The 22390-nt window shown below is 40.2% G+C and overlaps 1 protein-coding gene across 7 annotated transcripts in view; it reads left to right on the top strand.

Moving 5' to 3' along the window:
* The window catches only part of VPS13A (vacuolar protein sorting 13 homolog A), a 315178-nt gene that overhangs the window by 204333 nt on the left and 88455 nt on the right, over positions 1–22390 (top strand). For all 7 annotated transcript variants that reach the window (XM_075128708.1, XM_075128710.1, XM_075128707.1 and 4 more), the window contains 7 exons: positions 330–565; positions 4131–4284; positions 5318–5464; positions 5764–5845; positions 12411–12480; positions 13489–13594; positions 21881–21994. In XM_075128708.1, the coding sequence (XP_074984809.1) occupies positions 330–565; positions 4131–4284; positions 5318–5464; positions 5764–5845; positions 12411–12480; positions 13489–13594; positions 21881–21994 (909 nt within the window). The remainder of the gene's footprint in view (positions 1–329; positions 566–4130; positions 4285–5317; positions 5465–5763; positions 5846–12410; positions 12481–13488; positions 13595–21880; positions 21995–22390) is intronic.

The raw sequence follows: 22390 nt of genomic DNA, 5'->3' as shown, positions 1-22390 counted from the left end.
GATCAACATGTGCATAGCTCGCATGGGGGAATAATATTTGCACTTATACATATTTTGAACTTTATTCCCATTTGTCACCTTGTCTTAATGAGTGCTTGCACAATTGAGATCTCGCTTCACAATTCAAAATTTTACTATTTTTGAATTTCATATAATGTACTTCTTACGAATATAACCTGATTTCTTCCATTCTTACCCTCTCCAGTGTCCTACCTTCCCAATATAGCTTTTATTTGTCAGTGTCCATGTTGCTACAAAATTTACATTTGTTTGTCAAAGTAGAATGAACAAGAGTTGCAAACTTTTGGGTTTTTTTTCTCCTCATGTAGGACATGATGGACTCTCTCCTCCTGGATAAAAAAAAGAGAGTTTATTTAGTTTCATTTTTTGAAGGCTTGCAACGTATTATCCTATTCACTGAAGATGAGAGTGTATTTAAAGCAACATATGAAAGTGAAAAAGTAGAACTAGCAGAACAAGAAATTGTTCTATCGTTACAAGATGTTGGAATTTCTTTAGTCAACAATTATACAAAGCAAGAAGTGTCCTACATTGGAATTACAAGGTAAAGTAATCTATTAGGTAGGGAGTCACTGTAAGCATTATTTCAAGCATTTTAAACTCAGCTAGTTTTATTTTTAGTTTTATACTTTTTGGTCTGATCTAGTCGTCTTGTTGTTGGTACTAAATCATTGTGTGTTTGTAGGTTGTACTCGGAATTCCATTTCCATTTAGTTTTATGCTTCAAATTGGTATGTGCTTTTTATGGGTATGTGTGTACAGTATGTCATATTAAACTTTCTGCTGCACAGCTTCTCTCCTCATTCATCACTAATGGGTAATACCTCCCACCTGTGGAATTTGGAAGGAGTCCACACTGGTGTAGACTCCAAGTCTAAGCCCTACCCTTCAGCTTAGGCAACCAGATTGTCGTCTTCCACCAGAGGAACAAGTTAGCAGTTCAGTTTCTCCCAGCCAGTGTTTTATAACTAATTTTTATGTTTTTGTGCAGTAGCAACTTCATTTTAGCTTCTAGCTCCTCTCTCCCTCTGCTGAGTTGCGGAATTACCATAGTGTTAAGGCTATAACCCTCTATTTTCTCCTGTATAACACTTCATGAGCAGCTCCCTCTGACCCCATCACAACAGAGAAGCCCTACTAGCATCTAACCAAGTCTGAGATGTGCTATATATTTATAAGGACTCTCAGAGGGCAAGCGATAGCGACACAAGTCACAAATCCTTACTCATCCAGAAGGGTGAGCTATTCCTCCTCTTTTTGATCAATACTCTGCATCCAGATTCTTTAAAAAACAGCTGGTGGTAACTACAGCAAGGCTCAGGTTGCAAGTTATGCATCTGTATCCATTCAGGGACAAAATCCTAATCAGTGCCCACTCATATTTGCCAGGTGCTGGAAATGGTTCAAAATCAGGAGGAAGTTTTTGATCCCAATACAGAGAGCTGCTTTACCAGGGTCAAAATAGGCATGGCTCTACATGATCAAAGAACCAAAACTTCATTGAATCACTATTTTTCTCACAGCAATCTCCCATAGCCAGTTGCCAACTAGGATTGCTGGTGGCATGCACAGGTGTTATCGCCTGAGTGGGATTTCTCAAAATGTGTCTCCATAAATTCCTTCAAAGTATGTAGAACTGCACAGTAGACACAATGCAAAATTAAGCATCATTTCCACATAAAATGACCTCACTTGTGGGCAGGTAAGGACATAGAACATCCTAAAAAAACAACCTGCTTTTCACTTTAGATCCGTGCATACTCACTACAGAAGCAAGCCTGTCAGAGAGGGGAACATACCTTGGATACAAAACAAGTATGGGTCCCTCATTTTGGAAGAAGGAAGACATTAGTTCTCTCAAGCTTACATATTGTTCTGTACCATTTTTCAAAATCTCAGCACATTCATCCTTTTAGTTCACTTGGACAGCTCTGTCAGTGACGTGTCTGAACAAAAACGTAGGAATGACTCTATGGGATCAGACTAGTGGGTTCATCGTGTCCAGTATTCTGTTTGTATCTGACTGGGGCCAGCGTCAGATGCTTCAGGGAAAGGTGCAAAAAACCCTGTAGTGGGCAATTCTGGAATAATTGCTTGAAAAGGAAAAGAAAATTTTCCTACATCTGGTTGCTAGAGGTTGGCATATGCTGTGAAGCATGAATGTTCACCTGCTTTCCAAACCTGCAGAATAACTAGGAGTGAAAGCTTCTTCCAGAAGCAATGTTGTGGGCAGAGAAGAATCTGATGCCATTCTGAACTGTTCATGTAAAAGATACGAAAAGAGGAGGAAAAAGAACTGAGGTCATTTTCTTAGTCTTGCACTGGCTTGGTTTGGACCTGATAGAGACAGCCAAGGAATTTCCATTGTACCTGCAGAAGAAACCAGACTTCTTCAGCCAGGGTCTCTATCTGGATATGGACCACCTACAGTTAACAGCCTGGGGTATCTAAAGAGGAGTGGGTTCTCCTTTAGCCTTGTAGATGCATTTTGATATCCCAGCGGAACTCAGCCAGAACTCAATTCATTCATTGATCCGGTCAAGTTTCATTTCTGGTCTGAGGGTAAACAAGTATCCTGAAGTTCTGGTGACCTCAGCTACACTGGAATTTCTCCAGGATGTTTGGTTCTTGTCCTAAAATTAACCACTATAGAACAGTAGGTACCAATTCTAATGGCAACAGGCTCTTTGACTGAAGATCCTCAGATGTCAGGGTTCATCAGGATGGCCAGAGGAGACAAGCCTGCAACCAGCTATTCTAGTTGCATTTAGAAAGAGACGTTTCAGAATTAGTGCCCAAATGTTGTGGTGTGAGAAAAAGATTATTCTTATAGTACCAGCAATCTTTCTGGTAAATTCTTCTTACCATACTTGTTGGGAAATGGTTCTCCCATCAATTTTTTTCATTCCTTAGCATTCCTTTAGAAAGGTTTGCCATAAATGGACATTAATAAAGCTCTAAAGATGTCTCTCAAGTGTATGCAGTACACATAATAAGTGTATCCTGTTATCTCGTTTTATCCAAAATACCAGGGGTGAAATCCTGGCTCAGTTGAAGCCTGTGGAGTTTTGTATTGGCATCAGTGACAAGCACTTTAGGCCTCAAAGATGCTGCAGGCAAGATGTTAAAATCCTGCACCAGTTAGCATGCTAGACATGAGTGAAACCATTCCTGGAGGAAATTAAGCATGCTAGCGGCATTGTGGGTAGAAAATAGGGTCTGAATATCTTCTGAGGAAACTAGCAAGGTAGGTTTCTTTCCATTAAAAATATTTTGCTTCATATGGGAGGAACAGGCTATTATTCTACTGTAATATAAATTGTTCCTTATTCCTTCCCCTGCCCCACACACACACTTCTGTGATTCATGGCTCACTTCTTGCCATTTTTGCGGATGAGGTGAGAATGCTGGACAGCACAATGTGAAATTTCAGCAAATTTTCTTTTGGTTATCAGCTTCTCTCCTCATTCAGCCCACCCCGGTAGTCTGGTAAATGACCAAAATATAGTTTGTAACCAATTGAAAATTTTCCACAAAGAGAGACGTAAACATAGAATTGCCTGAAGGTTAATTAATGTAATTACAAGTTGTTGATTTAATGTTTATGATTTGTTGTTTCGCATTCATATACAATTCTGGCAAAAGTCTTCTGTTGGCCTCAAATGAAGGGAGGGGCTTACTCCTAAGCCTCCAGAACAGTTCTGGGTTATTTCTGAATTCCACAGGTGAGATGCATTACTTGTTCATTAGGAATGAGGAGAGAAACTAAGATATTCAGGTAAGAAATTTTTCATTTTGTATCTTGAACAACTCTGGTAGGGGGAACTGTGTATAGTTTTTTTTTAAACCCTTTTGGATAGATATGCAGCAGCAATCAAAATTAAATACTACCTAGTACTAATACTAAGTTGCCAATAAATAAATAAAATAACCAGAAAGAGTACTCCATGAAATTTGGTATTTTTTGTTTTTGTCTGTCATATGTTTTATATGTATTGAGGATCCACGTCCAGCAAAATATTTAAAATGATAAAATTGTCAGAATAAACTTGAAACTCCTAATCTTTCATTCTTTTATGTTTACCATTTGTTTTGTTTTCATTTACAAGTTCTGATGTAGTTTGGGAGACAAAACCCAAGAAGAAATCAAGGTGGAGGCCAATGAGCATTAAGCAAACTGAAAAGTTAGAGAGAGAATTTAAAGAATACAGTGAGCTGTCCCCTTCAGAAAACAAGATTGTTGAGCTGGAAACAAATGTTATGGTAATATTTGATAGAACTCTTTACTCTTAGATATTAATTTGTATATAGAGATATACATACATACGTACATACAGGGCAAGAGAAGAAGGAAAATTCTATACATAGCATCAAATTTGGACAAAATTCCAGTAGAGTCCATTTGAAAACCTTTCTATATATATCTCCAGAAAGGATACATTAAGACCTTGAAAGCTACTGTGTCTAGTTTGTTTTTAGCCTTTACCTTATTTAAGGAGGCATAACCGATTGCAGGTTGTGTGTTCATAAAATCTGCACACACATACACAGTCAAGGAGCGTTACACTTCTTCACATGATGTTTAATACAAACTTTTTGACACTACAGCTTTTTCTGCTTACATATTTTGTTATGGAATTCTTTAAACAATTATAAATATTATCACTGCTAACATACAAGCAAATAATAAATGTATAGCTTTACTGTGGTAATATACAGCAAAGGTAACAGTATAATTAAATATGTGGTTGATAAAGTGCTATTGGTAAGATAGCATAATAGAATAGCTATGCATGTTTCATTTCTAGGCAAGGTGAATCACTTAAAGCAGTGTTTCATATCATAATGTAACTACCAAGCAGAACATTATAAATGATTTTTTTAAAAATTAAAAAGTACATTAAGATCTGAATCTTCCTTTTTCTGTATGTAGTAGGTTTATACTTAAATAATTTGTGCAGGAAACTGAGTCCAGGCTCCTGCCACCTGCAAGTTTATATCTTAGGATGACATTGTTCACCATACTATTGTACATCAACTTTAGATAGCTACATGTAAATAGATGAATAAACCCTCAAAATAAGTGTACAAACTTAGGTCCTAGTCTTGCTTCCGTTGAAGTTAATGACTATCCCCGTTAACTTGAATTGGAGAACATTCTAACATTTGAGCAGTAACACTTTTTAATATTAGTTTTAAAGTTGACTTTCAAAAACGTACACTTTAAAATTAGAGTTTCTGGCTACTGAAGCACACAGCACACCTATGGGTTTTTTTATATATATTAATATTACAGGTTTGTTTAACTCCTAATGGTGGTAACATGAAAATCCAACAACCAAACGAAATTCCTGTAAGAAGAAATTATTTGCCAGCTTTAAATGTAGAATATAGTACATCTGCGCATCAAAAGTCCGTCAGAGTCCAAGTTTACTGGATACAGGTGAGTCTTCCAAAGAACTAAAATGTATGATGACAGACTTAGTAAAGTTACTGTTCAAGAATTGTTTACAATGTTAGGGCTACAGAAATTAGTTTTTCTAAGTTTTGTAACCCAAATGATCTTTTTCAGGAATATATTGAACGCTTTGTGGATCAGTCACTTTTGTGTTTGGCGTGTGTAAAGGATATTTTAGTGTTTCTGTATGTTGCTTACCTAGAGTTTCTTTTTTAATTTTTAATAAACAGTTGCTACTTGAACAGCTAACATACATCATCTTATCCTGTCCTTACCCTTGTCAGATACAAAACCAGATTCCTGGAGCCATATTTCCTTCTGTGTTTTATCCTATTAAACCTCCAAAGTCCATCACCCTGGATTCAGGTTTGTGGATATAGTATAATATATTTCACAGTTCTTACAGAAATATAAATATATATTTTATGTGCATTTGTAAGTGGTTTAGGTTGTCACTATAAGCAGAATAGAAGTTGGTCTCTTTAAAACAGAAAGATGTGCATGAAAAAGAGAGAGGCCAGTATCAGTTAAATGACCATAAAACTTGATAACTACAGAGAAAACAAATATTAATATTAAGGAATGAATGATCCAGCCCATCCACCTAAAACCAAATGTACTATGACTGGAAGGCATATTTGGGTGAAATTCTCATAATTTTAACCAAAAAAAAACCAAACCCCTCTTTCATGCCACCAACATTAGATGTTTCATCCACTATACATAATACTTATTTGACACACACTTTTAATACTCTCAGAGAATGCACACACTTCCCCAAATTTACAACTGGTGCAAGTTGAATCATTTAAATCAATAGAGTTGCACCTTGCTTACACCAGGTTTGAATTTTGTCCTCAATCTTTGTTGTCATAGCACAGAAAAAGAAGATATGAAGTTTAAAAAAAACACTGCTGGCCAGTGCTTCTCAACCTGCGGGCCACTTACAGCCCAATCAGCACAGCCCTGCGGCCCGTGTGATATCCTCAGGGCCATACAGATAGTACTGGATGCAGCCCACAATGGTATTTAGGTTAAGAACCACTGCTATAGACCATAAGAGTAAGGATACACTCCAGAGCTATTTCAAAGCCTCAGTTGTAGCCATTCAACCCATAGTTTTTTTTATATATATTTAGTAAGGAAAGGCAACTAGAAGGCAAGCAAGTGGCTCATCATCTAGGGGTCCGATCCTTAATTGGAGTGAGAGTTTCTGGTTCTGTTCTAGTTGCATCCTTGATGTGATTTGTGATGAGCAATGGGGGTTCTAACTTTGTGGTTACAAGGAAGTTATATTATATCCATGAAAAGCAAATGTACAGGTGAGGAACTCCTTGGGGAAACATTAGAGAAATTAGTAGCTGAGAATAGAGAAAGGACTCAACCTTCACTATCAAAGCCAGCATAGAAGTCAGTTGGTTGCTCCCAACACCAACTTTATCTGAGAAGGGACTATTACCTTAGCTGAAGGGAAAATGTGGGGCAGGAGTTCCCAATAAAACCTAGATAAATTTTCCTCCAAGCCTTCAAAATCTTCAGCATGACAAAGAAAAAAAATAGAGCATTTGTGTAGGAGAACTCACAATTCATGTACAAGCCTTTTTTCCCCATATTCTCCTCTCCCAGAGTCTTAGGAAATTGTAGGTAGAAGTCTCGGCAAGGCACTGGTTGCAATTTACGCATCTATACCCATATATAGACAACATGCCAATCAGTGCTCTGTCCAGAGAAACAGACCAATTCCTAATTGGAAAGAATTCATACCTACCAGTTATTGAATAGCTCATCTTGATTTTGAACTCCAGTGCAAAGAGTTACTCACCCAGTGGTCAAAACAGGCAGGGGTCTGGGCATAAGTTTACTATCATGGTAAAGATTTTTTAGAGATGCAAAATTCCATTCCATTTTCTGGGAGTTGTCATCTATAGACAATTATGTCTAGTGGCTAGGATGTGTGGTGCCATGCATTGGCATCATTCCCTGAATGGGTTTCTCAGAACGCACCTACAGAAATTCCTTCTGAGGAATGGAAACATGCACCTGATAAAATGCAAAATTAGGTATCCTTTTTGGATCGCAACCAGATGTCCCTTTCTGGGGCAGGTAAATACAAAAAACATTCTGAAAGCCAACCCAATATTTGCTCTAAACACTTGTATACTCATTTTGGAAGCAAGTTTCATAGGATGAAGAACATACTTGGAAGACAAATTTCCAAAATCTTAATACACATCGACAGCAATACTATGTCTCAGCCAGAACAAGCACATCCCACAAAAAAATTGACATAGGAGATTGGACCAGTTGTCGATTGAGTCCAATATCTTGTCTATGACTGTGGCTAGCATCAGCTGCTTCAGAAGAAGGTACAAGAAACCACATTAGTGGACTATTATGATGCTCACAAAGGAAGTTTCCTCCTACTTTCTGTTACGGATTGGCTTCTGATCTGAGCATGAACGTAGATAGCTCTTCCCAAACCAGGGAGTAACCAGAGATTAAAGCTTCTCTGCAGCAATGGAAGTAATGTCCTGGGCAGAGGGCATGTTCTGAGTTTTCAAGACAACTCACTTAAAGGATATAGAAAAAGAAAGGGGAAGATTGAAGGCATCCTCCTAGTCTTCCATTGCAGAAGGCCCTTTGGACTTGTTGGGCGATCAAGGGACTGACAGTGCACCTGCAGAGAAGACCAGGACTCTTGAAGCATCAGGATTGGGAATACCTACAGTTAACAGCATAGTTATTGAAAAAGACGTATAGTTCAGCAGGATTTCTGTGATCGTCTCTCATACATTTTTGGAGTGCAGATAGAACTCAACCAGGAAATCTCATTAATTAATCTGGTCCAATTATATTGCTAGTGTCAGGGGAAACAAAGCTCTTTGGGGGGCAGGGACTGCCTCTTTGTACAGTACCCAGGCCATTGAGGCCCCAATCTCTAGATGCTACAATACAAATATAATAATAATCACAAAGTTCTGGTGATCTCAGCTACTTTAGAGTTTCTTCAGAATGATTTGATTGGATTCCTATAAACAAGCATCCTAGAAATGTGGTATCAGCCCTTGTGGCATTCTATAGGTAGGCACTTTGGGCTGTCCCTTTGAGTATCATCAGATGCCAAGATTAATTAGAATGACATTACCTCCAAAAGGTAATTAATTATATCAAAAGTTAGGTTTTGGAATTAATTCCCCTATCTGTACAAGACCCATATTGCTGTTGCCATATGAATAAGGTTATTTTTGTAGCTCCAGAAATGTTTTTGCTCAAGATGAATTCCTTTTTCCACAATTCCTGGAAAATGGTTCTCCCATCATTTTGTTCTGACCCTTAGCATTGCTTTGGAAGGTTGTGGCATAAATGGGCATTCGTAGTCTATGACTACAGTAGCCTAAACACTACAGTAGTAAAAATAATAATTAAAACTAATGGCTGAAGCATGTGGAGTATATACACCGGTTGTCCCAGTTCATGTCATTCTATCCAAATTGCCAAGGCCTGGGTGCATCAAAGTGGCTGCAAGCTGGATTTTAAATCCTGCACCAGTTGGCATCCTTTTGTGATTCACTGTTTATTACTTCCCACTGAGGGATGAGGAGAAAAGCTATATAATTGAATGAGAAATTTCCTAGCTGATAATTTTCATTATGTTAGCAGCTTCTCTCCTCATTAAGCCTACCCTAGTAGCCTGGAAAATTAGCATATAAATGGTTTGTAGGTTGTTGTAGCCGTGCTGGTCCCTGGATATTAGAGAGATATGAAGTAGGTGAATTAATTATTTTTATTGGACCAACTTCTGTTGGTGAAAGAGACAAGCTTTTGAGGTTAAACAAAGCTTATCACTTTTACCAACAGAAGTTGGTTCAGTATTACCTCACCCATGGTGTGTCTCAGAATACAAATAGAAATTTTTCTTGAAAGGGAGACATAGACATATTACCATCTTAACTTGATATTCATTAATCAGTCTTATTTTAATGCTAATAATTGATTTCTGGAGTGTTCCTACAGCTTTAGAAGACCTCTTCCAGAGTTGTAGGGTGGGGCTTAGTGCTGGAGCCTCCATCAACAGTATTAGACTTGGAATCTTCTCTCCTGGTATACTCTGAGCCAGTTTGTGGACTGGAAGCATTAAAGGCATAGCTCTCAATCGCCTCTGTCTTGCAGCGGTTCCTTACAAATGAAATACCGTGCTTGGTCTTCTGCTTTTCCCCCTGCTTTGCCATTTGGGGTGGGATGGAGGTTGAAGGAAGAGGCCAAGAGTGGGTGCTGTGTACATATTCCTTTCACATAAAAAGTGTGTGTGATGGGAAGGAGGTGATCCCTGTCTGAAAAAGGGCTGGGGAGGAGAAAGAGAAGCTCAGGAAAATAAGAAAGGAATGGACTATTTGCAGGGTGAATAAAAATCAGTGGTTTTTTTTTTTTTAATTTAAAAGGTTAAATTGTTTTTAAATTAAATACAGGTTTATTTTTAAACACATGATTTAACATATTTGAAATTGACAACTGAAGTTAAGGCCTAAACTTATTATAGTATATTAAAATTAATGCAAAGTAAAATATTAAGCAGCACGTTTGCTGCCAATTTTTAAAGAAATTCAAGCCACTGAACTGCTGGAAGTCCATGGCTAAAACCTGGTACCAGAGTTTGCTGAAATGCTAAACCAGCTTTTGACATCCGAAGCCTCTTCTGTAAGTTTATAGATAATATTTTCTTCCTTTGTTTGTTCAGCTATGTCAGTGCAGTGACTAACGTTTATTCGAAGTTAAGAAACAATTTGGGAGTTTGGAAAACAAACTTTCCTGCTTTTTTTAATCTATGAATAAAAACTAGGTCTGAGAAGGTTAGAGCTACTAATTCTAAAATCTTGAAGGACATAGTGACTAAAAACAATCAGTTCAATTCACTAACTACAGATAATACTTCCTTTGTTTAATGAATAAGCCAATATTTAATGCAAAACGTATTGTGGTAAACTTTTTTTAATGTATCCAGCACTTTTCAGGTTGGGTTTTTGTTTTTTTTTTTTCAAAAAAACCTTGCTGTCTTTGTGCAAGTTTAATTGTATTTGAATGTCCATCCAAATAGATCTTGACACAAATCACAAGTAAAAAAATTAATGTAGTAAATAAGAAGTGCACTGTTCACCATTTTGCAACATACAAAAAATACAAATTTCAGTAAATGTGGGTTAAGACACACAGTTGCTTTAAATAAGTGTATAGATATGGTATATCCTCCTGGCTAGCAAAAAGAAACACCAAAGTTAGTATAAATTGTATATTTAGTTTAGTTTATTAACGAATGAGAATCAGCCTTTCTTTATGAAAATAACTGAAAAGCACAAATGCAAAACATGATTAAAATCATTTATTTAAATCAAGGTTCCCTGCTTGCTGATTTAAATTATGATTAAAATCAGTTATTTATATAGCTTTGATGTAAGTCATTCCACCCCCGCTATTTGTTGATATTCAGTAGCTTTGAATGTTGATAAGTTAGGGTGAAGGCACTGGACTGCTCTTGCATTTATATCACCAGCCAGTGTTTTTAGTGGGAAGAATGGGCATGTCTTAGCTCCAGACATGAGCTGGTGTTGCCACTGATATTTGTGTGATGAAAGGTATACCCCATTAGTGGGGGGAAAGGTCTGGAGCCAGAATAGATCATTTTTAGCTATAAGTCTCTGTATGCAATACAAAAAAGTGTTGATTTTTTGTTTTTAATTTGAGTGAATGTATTGCTTATGCAAGGCTTAGATCAGTAGCCTTGGAAATTGGATAGGTATGGTTCAGGCATCTGCAGTGCAAATTTGACAGGTCAATGCTGTAGATCCATGGTTCTCAACCAGGGGTACTTATACCCTCGGGGTATTCAGAGGTCCTTCAGGGGGTACATCAACTCATCTAGATATTTGCCTAGTATTACAACAGGCTACATAAAAAGCCCTATCAAAATCAGTACAAACTAAAATTTCATACAGTGACTTACTTATACTGAAATTTATGTACAATATTTACATTCCAATTGATATATTTTATAATTATATGGTAAAATGAGAAAGTAGGCAGTTTTTCGGTAATGGTGTGCTGAGACACTTTTGTATTTTTATGTCTGATTTCATAAGCAAGTAGTTCTTAAGTGAGGTGAAACTTAAGGGTACACAAGACATATCAGACTCTCAAAAAGGGTACAATAGGCAGGAAAGGCTGCTGTAAATGTTGACTGCTGCAGAGATTATCTGCAGAAATTAGAGAGCTCATTTCCCATGTATATAATCTTCCTACTGTATTTGCCACTCCATGCATCTGATGAAGTGGGTTTTAGCCCACAAAAGCTTATGCCCAAATAAATTTGTTAGTCTCTAAGGTGCCACAAGTACTCCTCGTTCTTTTTGCTGATACAGTCTAACACGACTACCACTCTGAAACCTGTCTCCATTACTGGCCATTTTAAAATCAAGATTGGATGTTTTGTAAAGATAAGCCCTAGCTCAAACAAGAATTAATTCAGGAAAGTCTTTGTTATGTGGGAAGTTAAACTAGATAATCACAATGGTCCTTTCTGACCTTAGAATATATGAATAAAAGATTAAATTATAGCATTAGCTATATTATATATAGCTAAAATAACCTCCAAAGCATTCATTTGCTATCAAGTGAAAATGCTATGTTTCTAATAGTTGGTAGGCTGGAGCAGAGTTTTTTGATGTTCCATTTCCGTCTCCTCTTCCCCCCTGCCTGCTCCTCTTACTTCTCCTTCATTTGAATCACATGAGTGCCCATTCCTTCCATTGTATTCTATTTTATGGGATTTAAATACTGCAGATAATCAGGATCATAAATGGCATTTTTATATCAGGAAAATTTAGTTCATACATATTTCTTATAAAACCTATACTGACCTCTTGGTTTTACCTCTTTATAGCACCAAAGCCGTTTATTGATGTGAGTGTTGTCATGAGGACTGCAGGGCATTCTCAAATATCGCGTATTAAGTAAGTATATTTTACATATTCCATTATGGTGGAACGTTTAACTTTCCAAAACCATTATCTTTTCTTCTAGCAGACGTACTCTTTCAATTAATAGAAAACTCCTTGTTGTGTGCTATTTTCCTTATGTGCTATTTTCCAAAAATTTTTGGAGTCCTGTCTATATTACATTTCTGATTGTAACATATAGGAAGATGTGTATTTTTATGTACTTGCAATGAAAAATAGCTAAACTGATTTTGCTCACACTTTTGGAAATAAACTTCACTTGTGGACTGAGACAAAGCAAGGTAAATTTCAACCCAAAAGAAATTAATTTCAGAAAGATAGCAGTTGGGGGAAAAATGGAATGTTGGAACTCAGGCTTATTTGACCTGTTAGTTACCTGTGTGAGCACTAACAGTTCTGCATTAGAGCAAGCGTTTGTTAACAATGTCACATATACAGCATTTGTTTAAGTTAAAAGGTGTTATATAGTGAAATTATTTCTGGTTATAGCAAATGTGGAGTTCAAATGTTACACTTCTGTTGTTGTTGTTCATATTGCCATAGCACCTTGGAACCCTGGTCAGAGATCAGGACCTCATTGTGCTAGATGCTGTTCAAACACAGAAGAAAGAGATGATCCCTGCCCCAAGGGGCTTGCAGTCTAAAGTATAAGACAAGAGAGATCAGTGATAGATATAAGACCGATGTGGAGTACAAGTAAACAAAGAGTACTGGTCAGTATGATAAGCAGTGAGTGGTCTCTACACACAAGCAGCCTAACTGTTGTCAAATTTTTAATAGTATTCATGGCAAAGAAGAGTCTTGAGGAGAAGGATAAGGTTTTTTTGGATGCTCACTGGGAGCACCTCCAAACCTTCTTTGACAAATGGCAGTGGATTGTTTAAGGAATTATTTTGTATCTATAGTTCATAAATAGCTAGTTTTAATACAATTTGAAGCTTTGCTTTTACAAACAATAAATTGCTGCTGTTTAATAGTTTATTGTTTTACTGTCATATCTAGGTACTTTAAGGTGCTGATTCAGGAAATGGATCTCAAATTAGATCTTGGATTCCTGTATGCATTGGCTGAACTCTTTACACAGGCTGAGGTGCCCAAAGACCAAGAGGTAGAAGTCTTTTTCATAAATAGAGAGTGTATTTTTAATTTGTAAAACATTACACAGATGTATGCAGCTTGGGCTTCTGCTGCTGTAGGCAGTGTAACAAAGTTCCTCTTCTACCTCGGTGGGTCCTGCGCTTTTTGGCAGATTTGCTTACCTCAGAGATTCACGGCAGCCCTCAGTTTGGCCACTTTTGTGGCTCAGATCCTCTGTTCACTCAGATGGCCTCATCACTGGCCAGCATGGGGAAAAGGAAAGAGAATAATCCCCGCAGTCTCTTCTGATCCACCATGTGGGTCGGGGAACAACCCAGAGACCTTCCCCTCTGGTGGAACCCACAGTCCAGGTCAACTCCTCCTGTGTCTGATCAGGAGTTGGGAGGTTTGGAGGGAACCCCGGGCCCGCCCTCTACTCCAGGTTCCAGCCCAGGGCCCTATGGACTAGAGCTGTCTAGAGTGCCTCTGGAACAGCTGTGCCACAGCTATAACTCCCTGGGCTACTTCCCCATGGCCTCCTCCCAACACCTTGGTTTATCCTCACCACAGGATCTTCCTCCAAGTGTCTGATAATCCTTGTACTCCTCAGTCCTCCACCAGTACGCCTTCTCATTCTCAGCTCCTAGTGCCTCTTGCTCCCAGCTCCTCGCACTCGCACCACAAACTGAAGTGAGCTCCTTTTTAAACTCAGGTGCCCTGATTAGCCAGCCTGCCCGAATTGATTCTGGTAGCTTTTTAATTGGCTCTAGGTATCCTAATTAGCCTGCCTGCCTGAATTTGTTCCAGCAAGTTCCTTCTTGTTCTGGAACTGCCCCTGTTACCTTACCCAGGGAAGATGGACCTGCTTAATCTGGGACTAATATATTCGCTACCATGGCCGAGGCATGTTTGGCATCATGGAGAAAGTCAAATGACATTTCTTTGTGAAGCTTGTAGAAGGCCCACCTACCCCTCTGGAAGCTAAGGAATATGTGCAGCAGCTCCGAAACAGAACCATTATTCATACACTATGACACCCTAATCCAGCTGTATATATATTCTTCATAGTTTGAAATTGTGTAAATAAAAATAAGATTGTAAGACCAAAAAAACCCCTACTGTCCTGTAGCCATCTGGCCTGACCCTGTCACAGCAGTAACAGCTGACAATGATGTCCATGGTACAGATTGAGCAAGATTCACAGGATTGCTGTTGAGCTACAGTTTTTAGTAGCTGTTTACTGTCCCATGTAGACAGCAGGTTTTCTGCTTCTCCTTTCCCCTCATTTTGGCATAACATACAGGGAAGGAATACAGGCCTCAGAATAGAAAATGAGACGGACATTGTGCAGGAGCCAGGATCCAGCTCCCTCTTCCTAGTAGCAGGCTGATCCTTTGCACTATGGGCAAGGTCAGGAAAAGAGGGACAACAGTCATCCTTCCCTGAGCCTTCCAGGAGGACTAGGAGAAGCGAGACCCTCAGAGAGGAAAGTAGGGGAACAGATTCAACCATGACAAGCTTTCCCCTCTTCTCCCTGGAGAGGAAGGGAAAAAAGATCCTGGCATGTGGGAAGAGGGTTCCAACGTCTAAGTGAGGTGCCACTGGATTGAGTATGTGTGAGTGTGTGGAAGGAGAAGGGAAGACAAGTGATTGTGGAGTGTTATAGCGTGAGGGATAATGATCAGGTCTGCTGCAGTTGTAAGAGTGCATTGTGTGTTTGGGGATGAGAGATAGTGGTGCTGCACAAATGAAAGGGAAATCGTAAGAATTTGGATTGAGAGAGTACGTGAATGGATTGGGGAAGTGATAGACTGGAACTGTAGCCATTTCAGCAACTATAACAGTTACACTTGGATCCTATATAGGACTGCACATCTGTTGATCTCAAAGAGCTTAGCAGAAAGGAAGTATCATCCTTCTCTTGAGACAAAGAGAGGTGAAGTGACTGCCCAAAGTCTCTCAGCAGGGAAGTGGAAGAGGCAGTAAGTAGTATGTTCTCTAGGGACTTTTGCTACAACAAAAAGAAAACATAGACAGTCTCAACCATACCATACACAAAGGACAAATTCACCTATTTTTTACCATCAATAGCTTTCAGAACCCCCGAGGAAATGTCAAAAAATGCAGAAGTAAAGACCACCTGGCTGCTTCTACTTTTTCATCAAATCAACGTCAATCAACAAGCATCCCTTTTGACAGGATTCATAATAGCTACAGACCAAACATTACTTCAGATCTAGTGATCTCTCCTTTTTTCTCTACTGCCTTTGGACGTGGTCTTTTCTGGTTTTGGAGAGCATGGAATATTAGTATATCAGACAAATGGGTGTTGGAAATTATTTCAACAGGTTATACCGTCAAGTTTCATGCCATACCCATCTTCCCTGTCCCTTTTCAGGGACCGCAACTCATGAGAGGCTTCTAATTTAAAAGGTAGATTCTTTCATTCAGCCGGGGGCGATAGAAACTGTTTCCTCCTTAGCACAGAGCGTAAGTTTTTTATTCCAAATATTTCCTCATATTCAAAAAGAAGGCAGAATGGAAGCTCATCCTAGATCTCAGAATGTTCAGTGTCTTCATTCACAGTTGAATATTCACAGTGGTTACACTGGCCTTCATAATACTGATGCTAGATGAGAGTGATTGGTTTCTAGCTCTTGACCTGAAGAATGCTGCTGCTTCGAGTAGTGTCCCTATGGTTGCTCCACTGTTGATGTGCTTGTGTCCCTGTGTTGCTGATTGGAGAACTTCAGTAGCAGTGTCCTTTAGGCTCACACATGTGCTGCCTCTCCTCCTGCTGTGCCATGAGGCTAGTCAGTGCGCGCGAGCTAACACCCCTCAGTTCCTTTCTCAACTGCCCCTGGCTAGAGATGGGGCCATTCATAGTCGTTAGGACCATTATTTTTGATTTACGTTTCTATAGTTAGCCTCCTAGTTCTTAGTTGTAGTTCTAGTTGTACTTTTTTCCCATTTAAAAAAAAGACTTTAGTTCCTTTTCCCGCTCCTTTCATTAACAGGGTTTGCCCAGCTCACTGGGCAAGACAAGCACTCCCAATGCCTTTGCCTGTCGCAGACAAGCACTCCCAGTGCATTTGCTGTCTTGGGGAAGGCCACATTCAAAAAAAGTGTGTTCTTTGCAGCAATTCAAGCCCTAATCTAGTAAAGATAGAGAGCTCAGGCAGCAGATTATCTTCATGAAGGCAGCTCTCTGACCCTCTCTGGATCCTACCACGAGTCACCTGGCAGATGTGAGTCTTCCCCACAGCCCTCAATATCAAAAGGCTATGGGTTGAAGAAACACTGATACCTCATACAAATCCTCAAAAAAGAGATCGGGAAGTCCTCACCATGAGCTCTGAGATAGCCATAAACGTTCTTTGGCACGCTTGGTATCCTCGCTACAGCTGGCTCCAAGACCTTCTCAGTCCAGTACCTGTGGCTCACGGAAGTCCTTAGTGGCAGGTACCGTTGAGAACCCAATGGACGCAATGAGCATGGACATTGAATCAACAGCACCAAGGGGCAAAGACAGAATTAAGCACTCCTCTAAGAAGGTTCCAGTATTGGTACAACCCTCAACACTTCACCCGGCACCAAAATGACTGGTACAGGCAAGAGCCCCAACTCCCCCAGCACTGAGTCAGTCAACGCCACGGGAATTCCAACACTCCAGGGACCCCTGCATAACAGACGTACCAGGGTCTTCTCTTCTTGGTGCTGGCACTTCCGCATCGAGTCTTCCCTCAGCACAGGAGTCTTCCCCGCTGCTGTTCCATGCTCCCAGTGAAGGCTCGGACAGTGAACCTGGCGAGGTGGCATCTCAATACTCCTCACAGACTCCTTACAATGCCCAATACCAGCAGAGCCCTTGAGGATATCCTCAGATGGCCCCACCACCACCATCTTGGTATGGTTATCCATGGGCACCACCACCACTGACCTCTGTGCCACCACCCAAGTGGCCATAATGGGATCATTGGGCTGCATATCGCCACCATGCCTCTCGAGCCTCTAGCCCCAGTTGAGAGCACCCTTTTGGCCACAGCATCCTGAGTTTCAGAACCTCTGAAAGAAATTGTGGAGAAACAGGAGGATGGTGTTGAGGAAGATATGACCCCAAGGACCATTTCCTCCTCCTCCTCGGACGAGGTCATTAAGGCTTCCCTGTCCTCTCTGGCCGATGATTTTTGCCTCTTCCAGGACCTAGCAATGAGAGTGAGGGCATTCTCCATATGCCACTAGAAGCAGTCAAAGACACCCACTGTCATCTCCTTGACATACTCCCCTCATCCTCTTCCTTAAAAATCACCTACCTACTAACGAGGCCACTCTAGACGCAGCAAGAACTATCTGGCAGACCCCAGCATCAGTGGCACCTACCTACAAGTGGGTGGATAGAAAAAATTATGTCCCAGCAAAGGAGACTGAATTCCTCTTCTCCCATCCTCCACCCCACTCCATCGTGGTGGATACCGTTCACTCCCGCAGCCATCAATATCAAATGAGGTCCACTCGCTAGGACTGGGACTGGAAATGTTTGGACCTTCTTGGGAGAAAAGTACTCGGCCACACTTCAGTTTCGAATTGCCAATTACCAAGCGCTCTCAGTGAAATAAGACTCTGTAAATTGTTTGAAACTGAACAATTGTATTAAATAGCTCCCTGAGTCTCATTGAGACTCTGAGGGCACTAAGCTCTTAGTGAAAAAGACCAGTGCCTCTCTTCACACCCTGAAGGATTCTCAGGCCACTCTCTGTTTTCGGGGCATCTGCATGCCAGGACAGAAGAGAAAATTTGAATCCACAGAACCCGCATAAAGCCACGCGCCTCACAATACCACGTCAATGCTACTACAAGCCACAGAGGAAGAAAACTAAGTTTTAGAGGCATAAACCATCTGGCCCGCAATCATCCTCATTCCAGCCATCCACGTCCAAGCACCAATTTTGACATGTTGGTTGAGATGCCAAAAGACTACTCCCCCACAACTGCTACAACTGATCGCTGCTACCCACCCATTTGGCCACTGGTTAGCAGCATTCTGCAGCACCTGGGAATGCATAACATCAGACCGATGGGTCCTAGCGATCATTCACAATGGGTACTCTATCCATTTTACCTCCCTATCCCCTCCACAACACCCTTCGCTGTCCCTCTTCAGGGACCCTTCTCACAAGAATTTACTATGACAAGAGGTAGATCATCTCCTCCAATTAGGAGCCTTAGGAACCACTACCTCAACATCTACAAGGCAAAGGGTTCTACTCTAATTATTTCCTAATATCCAAGAGAAAGGGAGGGTGGAGACCCATACTTGACCTCAGTGCTCTCAACAAGTTTGTCGAGGTCAAAAATTCAAGATGGTCACTTTAGCAATGATCATTCCAGCATTTGAACAGGGAGACTGGTTTTCAGCCCTCAACCTTCAGCATGCCTATTTTCATATTTCAATCCTATCGACTCTGGGATAATTTCTCAGACCACTACCAGAAGAGGATGCTCCGCTTTGGACTATTCAATGGCCCTGAAAGCATTTTCCAAGGCTGTCAGTAGTGGCCGCCCACTTACGCTCCCAAGGGATCATGATTTACCTTTATCTGGATGATTACCTCCTCAGAGCCCAGTCTCTTCAAGAGTCTCACCGAGTCACCAAAGCTGCAATGCACTTGTTTACAGAACTGGGTCTACAGATCAACTCCCAGAAATAAACCGTCACTTCAGAGCTACACCTAGAATTCATAAGTGCCAACCTCAACTCTTTGCAGGCCAGAGCTCTCCTACCTCAATAAAGCTTCCTCTCTTTGGCCACAATCATAGAGCCCGTTCAAAACAGCCCACAAATATCAGCCAGACACTGCCTACAACTCTTGGGGCACGTGGCAGTGGGCACAGCAGTAATACCACATGGCAGATTTCACATGCAGTGCCTCCAGATGTGGTTCAGCTTGGTTTACAGACCAAACAGGGACAGGCTAGACAAACCCTTGTCACTGCCCACCAGGGTCAAAATCTTCTTAGATTGGTGGAAAGACCCAACCAACATTTGCAAAGAGATCCCCCTCTCACAAATCATTCATCGTTCCTTCTCACCACCGACACATCCCTTGTAATGTGGAGTGTGCATCTAAACAGCCTTACAACACAAGGCAAATGGTAACCCAAGGAGATATCCCTTCACATCAACCTCCTCAAACTAAGGGCAGTCAGGAATGCGTGTGCCTGTTTCCTCCTGCTAATCAAAGGATCACACACGAGAGTCACGCAGCCTGCGGGTACCATATATATTGACAAGGGGGAGCCCGATCACCCTCCCTTTGCTTGGAGATGAGAGTATGGAACTGGTGTATTTCCCACAATGTCACACTGTCAGCAGCCTACCTCCTGAGCACCCAGCTCAATAGTGGACAGCCTCATTCACAAATTCCCACTTGACTACGAGTGGCAGCTAGGCCCAGTAGTACTCCACGTTCTATTGAGGCAGTGTGGCAGACTGACCACAGACTTGTTCCAGAGCTGCTTCATTTATCCACTTGTCCTCTAATCTGTTTATCTTTAAAGATAAGATCTGTTGACTTACAATGAGGGAATGATTCACCATCCAAAACCAGCTCTCTCTTTCCTTTCACGGCTTGGTCCTTCGATAGTTCTCAGAACTAGAAAAAACTGTGTTCGTCAGATGTACAAACCATCTTGAGCAACAGTTGAAAAGATTCTAAAAGAAAAACACTCTGCAGAGTGTAAAAGATGTGTTTTCTGGTGTGATCAGCAGAATGTTGTCCCAATTACCTTATGTATTATTCTTTCTCTGAAGTTCTCAGGTCTCACTTAGCTCTCTAAGGGCACATCTCGTGGACATGAGTGCCTTCCATTCCCCAGCCCCCATAGATTTTCCTGTCCTATGACATCTAGATTCCTGAGAGGTTTAGTGAAGTATTTCCAATCATAGTCAGACCTGCTCAGATATGGACCTTAATGTCATTTTGAAAGGTCTTATGGGATCATCCTTTGAACCTTTGGCTTTGTGCTCCTTTCTACACCTGTCCATGAAGACCTCCTTTTTTTCGTAATCATATCATCAGCCAGAAGGATGGGAGAGTTAAGGGCTCTCTCTCTCTCTCTTCCACCACACCCAAAATTTGTTCCCAAGATTGTGTCTGAGTTGCATATCAGACAAGTCATACATTTGCTAGTTTTTAATCCTAAACCTCACTCTAACAATGAGATTAGATAACATACTTTAAATGTTAGGTACTAGCCTTCTACCTGCAGAGACTGAAACCGTTCCAGTCATCTCCAAAACTGTTCATTTCATTTGCAGAAAGAACAAAAGGTACTCCAGTATCTCTCAAATATTGTCAAAGTGAATTTCAGGATGTATTACACTATGCTATGAATTAGCTAAATTAGCTCCCCCAACCAGTATTAAGACTTATTTGACCAGGGCCCAGGCAACTTCGGTGGCCTTTCTGAAAAATGTTCCCTTAAAAAACATCTGTAAATTGCCACATGTAGCCCTATGTGTACCTTTGCAAGACCATGTACTTTAGTGGAGGTATCTTCGTCAGATGCCTCTTTTGGTAAGGCTGTTCTTCACGCTATCATAGATAGGATTCAGTGCACCCACCACTGTAGTTAGAGTATTGCTTGAGAGTCAACTAGAGTGAAATACCAACTGGGACAAGCTTGGCTTTGGATTTCTCATTCACTATATGGGATTTGAGGTAGAGACAGAACTGGAGTGGCAGTTGGTTTTGCACCACTGTTTGTACCTTCAGTAGGGAGCACAAGGATAGTTAGTGCATGTGCGGACCGAACTGATACTGCTAACAAAAATCTTCCATGGGGCGTATGCGTATCAAGAGTAGTACACACAGCAACTACACATCTCCAGTTACTGTACAGGTAAATAATCTCTTTACCTGTCCACTTGTCTACAGCTCTGCATCTATATCTTTCACTTCATTTGGTGTATCTTCTGGCAAGATAAATATGAATTCTAGAAGAGGTTTTTAAAGATTTGTATCAATTACAGAATAACTTTTATTTATTTATTTGACTCAGGCTCTGTATTTATCTATTATTTGAATTTTAAAATAAGATTTTACATTGAGATAGATCTTTAGAAATTTGCTTGTAGTTTATTGCACCAAATAATACAGTAGAAATTCTATTTTGAAGTAATATCAGCAGAATGTAGATCATACAGTGTTTCTGGCAATTAGTTTATTACATCTCCCTGAAAACTATTTGTATTGTGGAGTTTAATGCTTTAACAAGTATTGTAATTCTAAAACTAATTTTTCAAATATTTTGACAGGTTGAACTTTTCAAAAAGGATATAGAATCTGTCCAAAAAGAATTGATGAGTATGTCATCAACAGATACATCACAAATCAGCTTGTATGAATATTTTCATATCTCTCCAATCAAGGTATGTAGATTACAGAAAATGATTAAAATTTCTGTTTTTTAGTAAAGGAAGGGGGGAAATTTCCTTTTCATGCCACATTCTGAGAACAGAGAAATAAGAGAGGGAAGAGGGGTAGAGCTAGAGAACAATGCCAAAGGAAGTTAACTGGGCATTTCTACCAATATGTATAAGGAGGGTTTCCCCTGATGCTGTGTGGACATTTCAGCATATCAGAAGGTTCAGTTCTAACAAACAGTGCTACTGTCATCCTTTACAATTCCCTGACATTTTCTTTTTCATAGGATTGTCTGTATCTCAACTTTCGTTAACATATAACAGCCTCCCCCAACCTACAGTTCCCTCTATCTTCTAAGAATTTTGTGAGATTAAATTTGTCTTCCAGGTTTTTCTCTTGCT

The sequence above is a fragment of the Caretta caretta genome, chromosome 5 (assembly GCF_965140235.1).
Source record: "Caretta caretta isolate rCarCar2 chromosome 5, rCarCar1.hap1, whole genome shotgun sequence".
In the NCBI taxonomy this organism is placed as follows: Eukaryota; Metazoa; Chordata; order Testudines; family Cheloniidae; genus Caretta; species Caretta caretta.
Note: the sequence above shows the minus strand (reverse complement) of the source record. Positions and strands in the feature narration are given on the sequence as shown.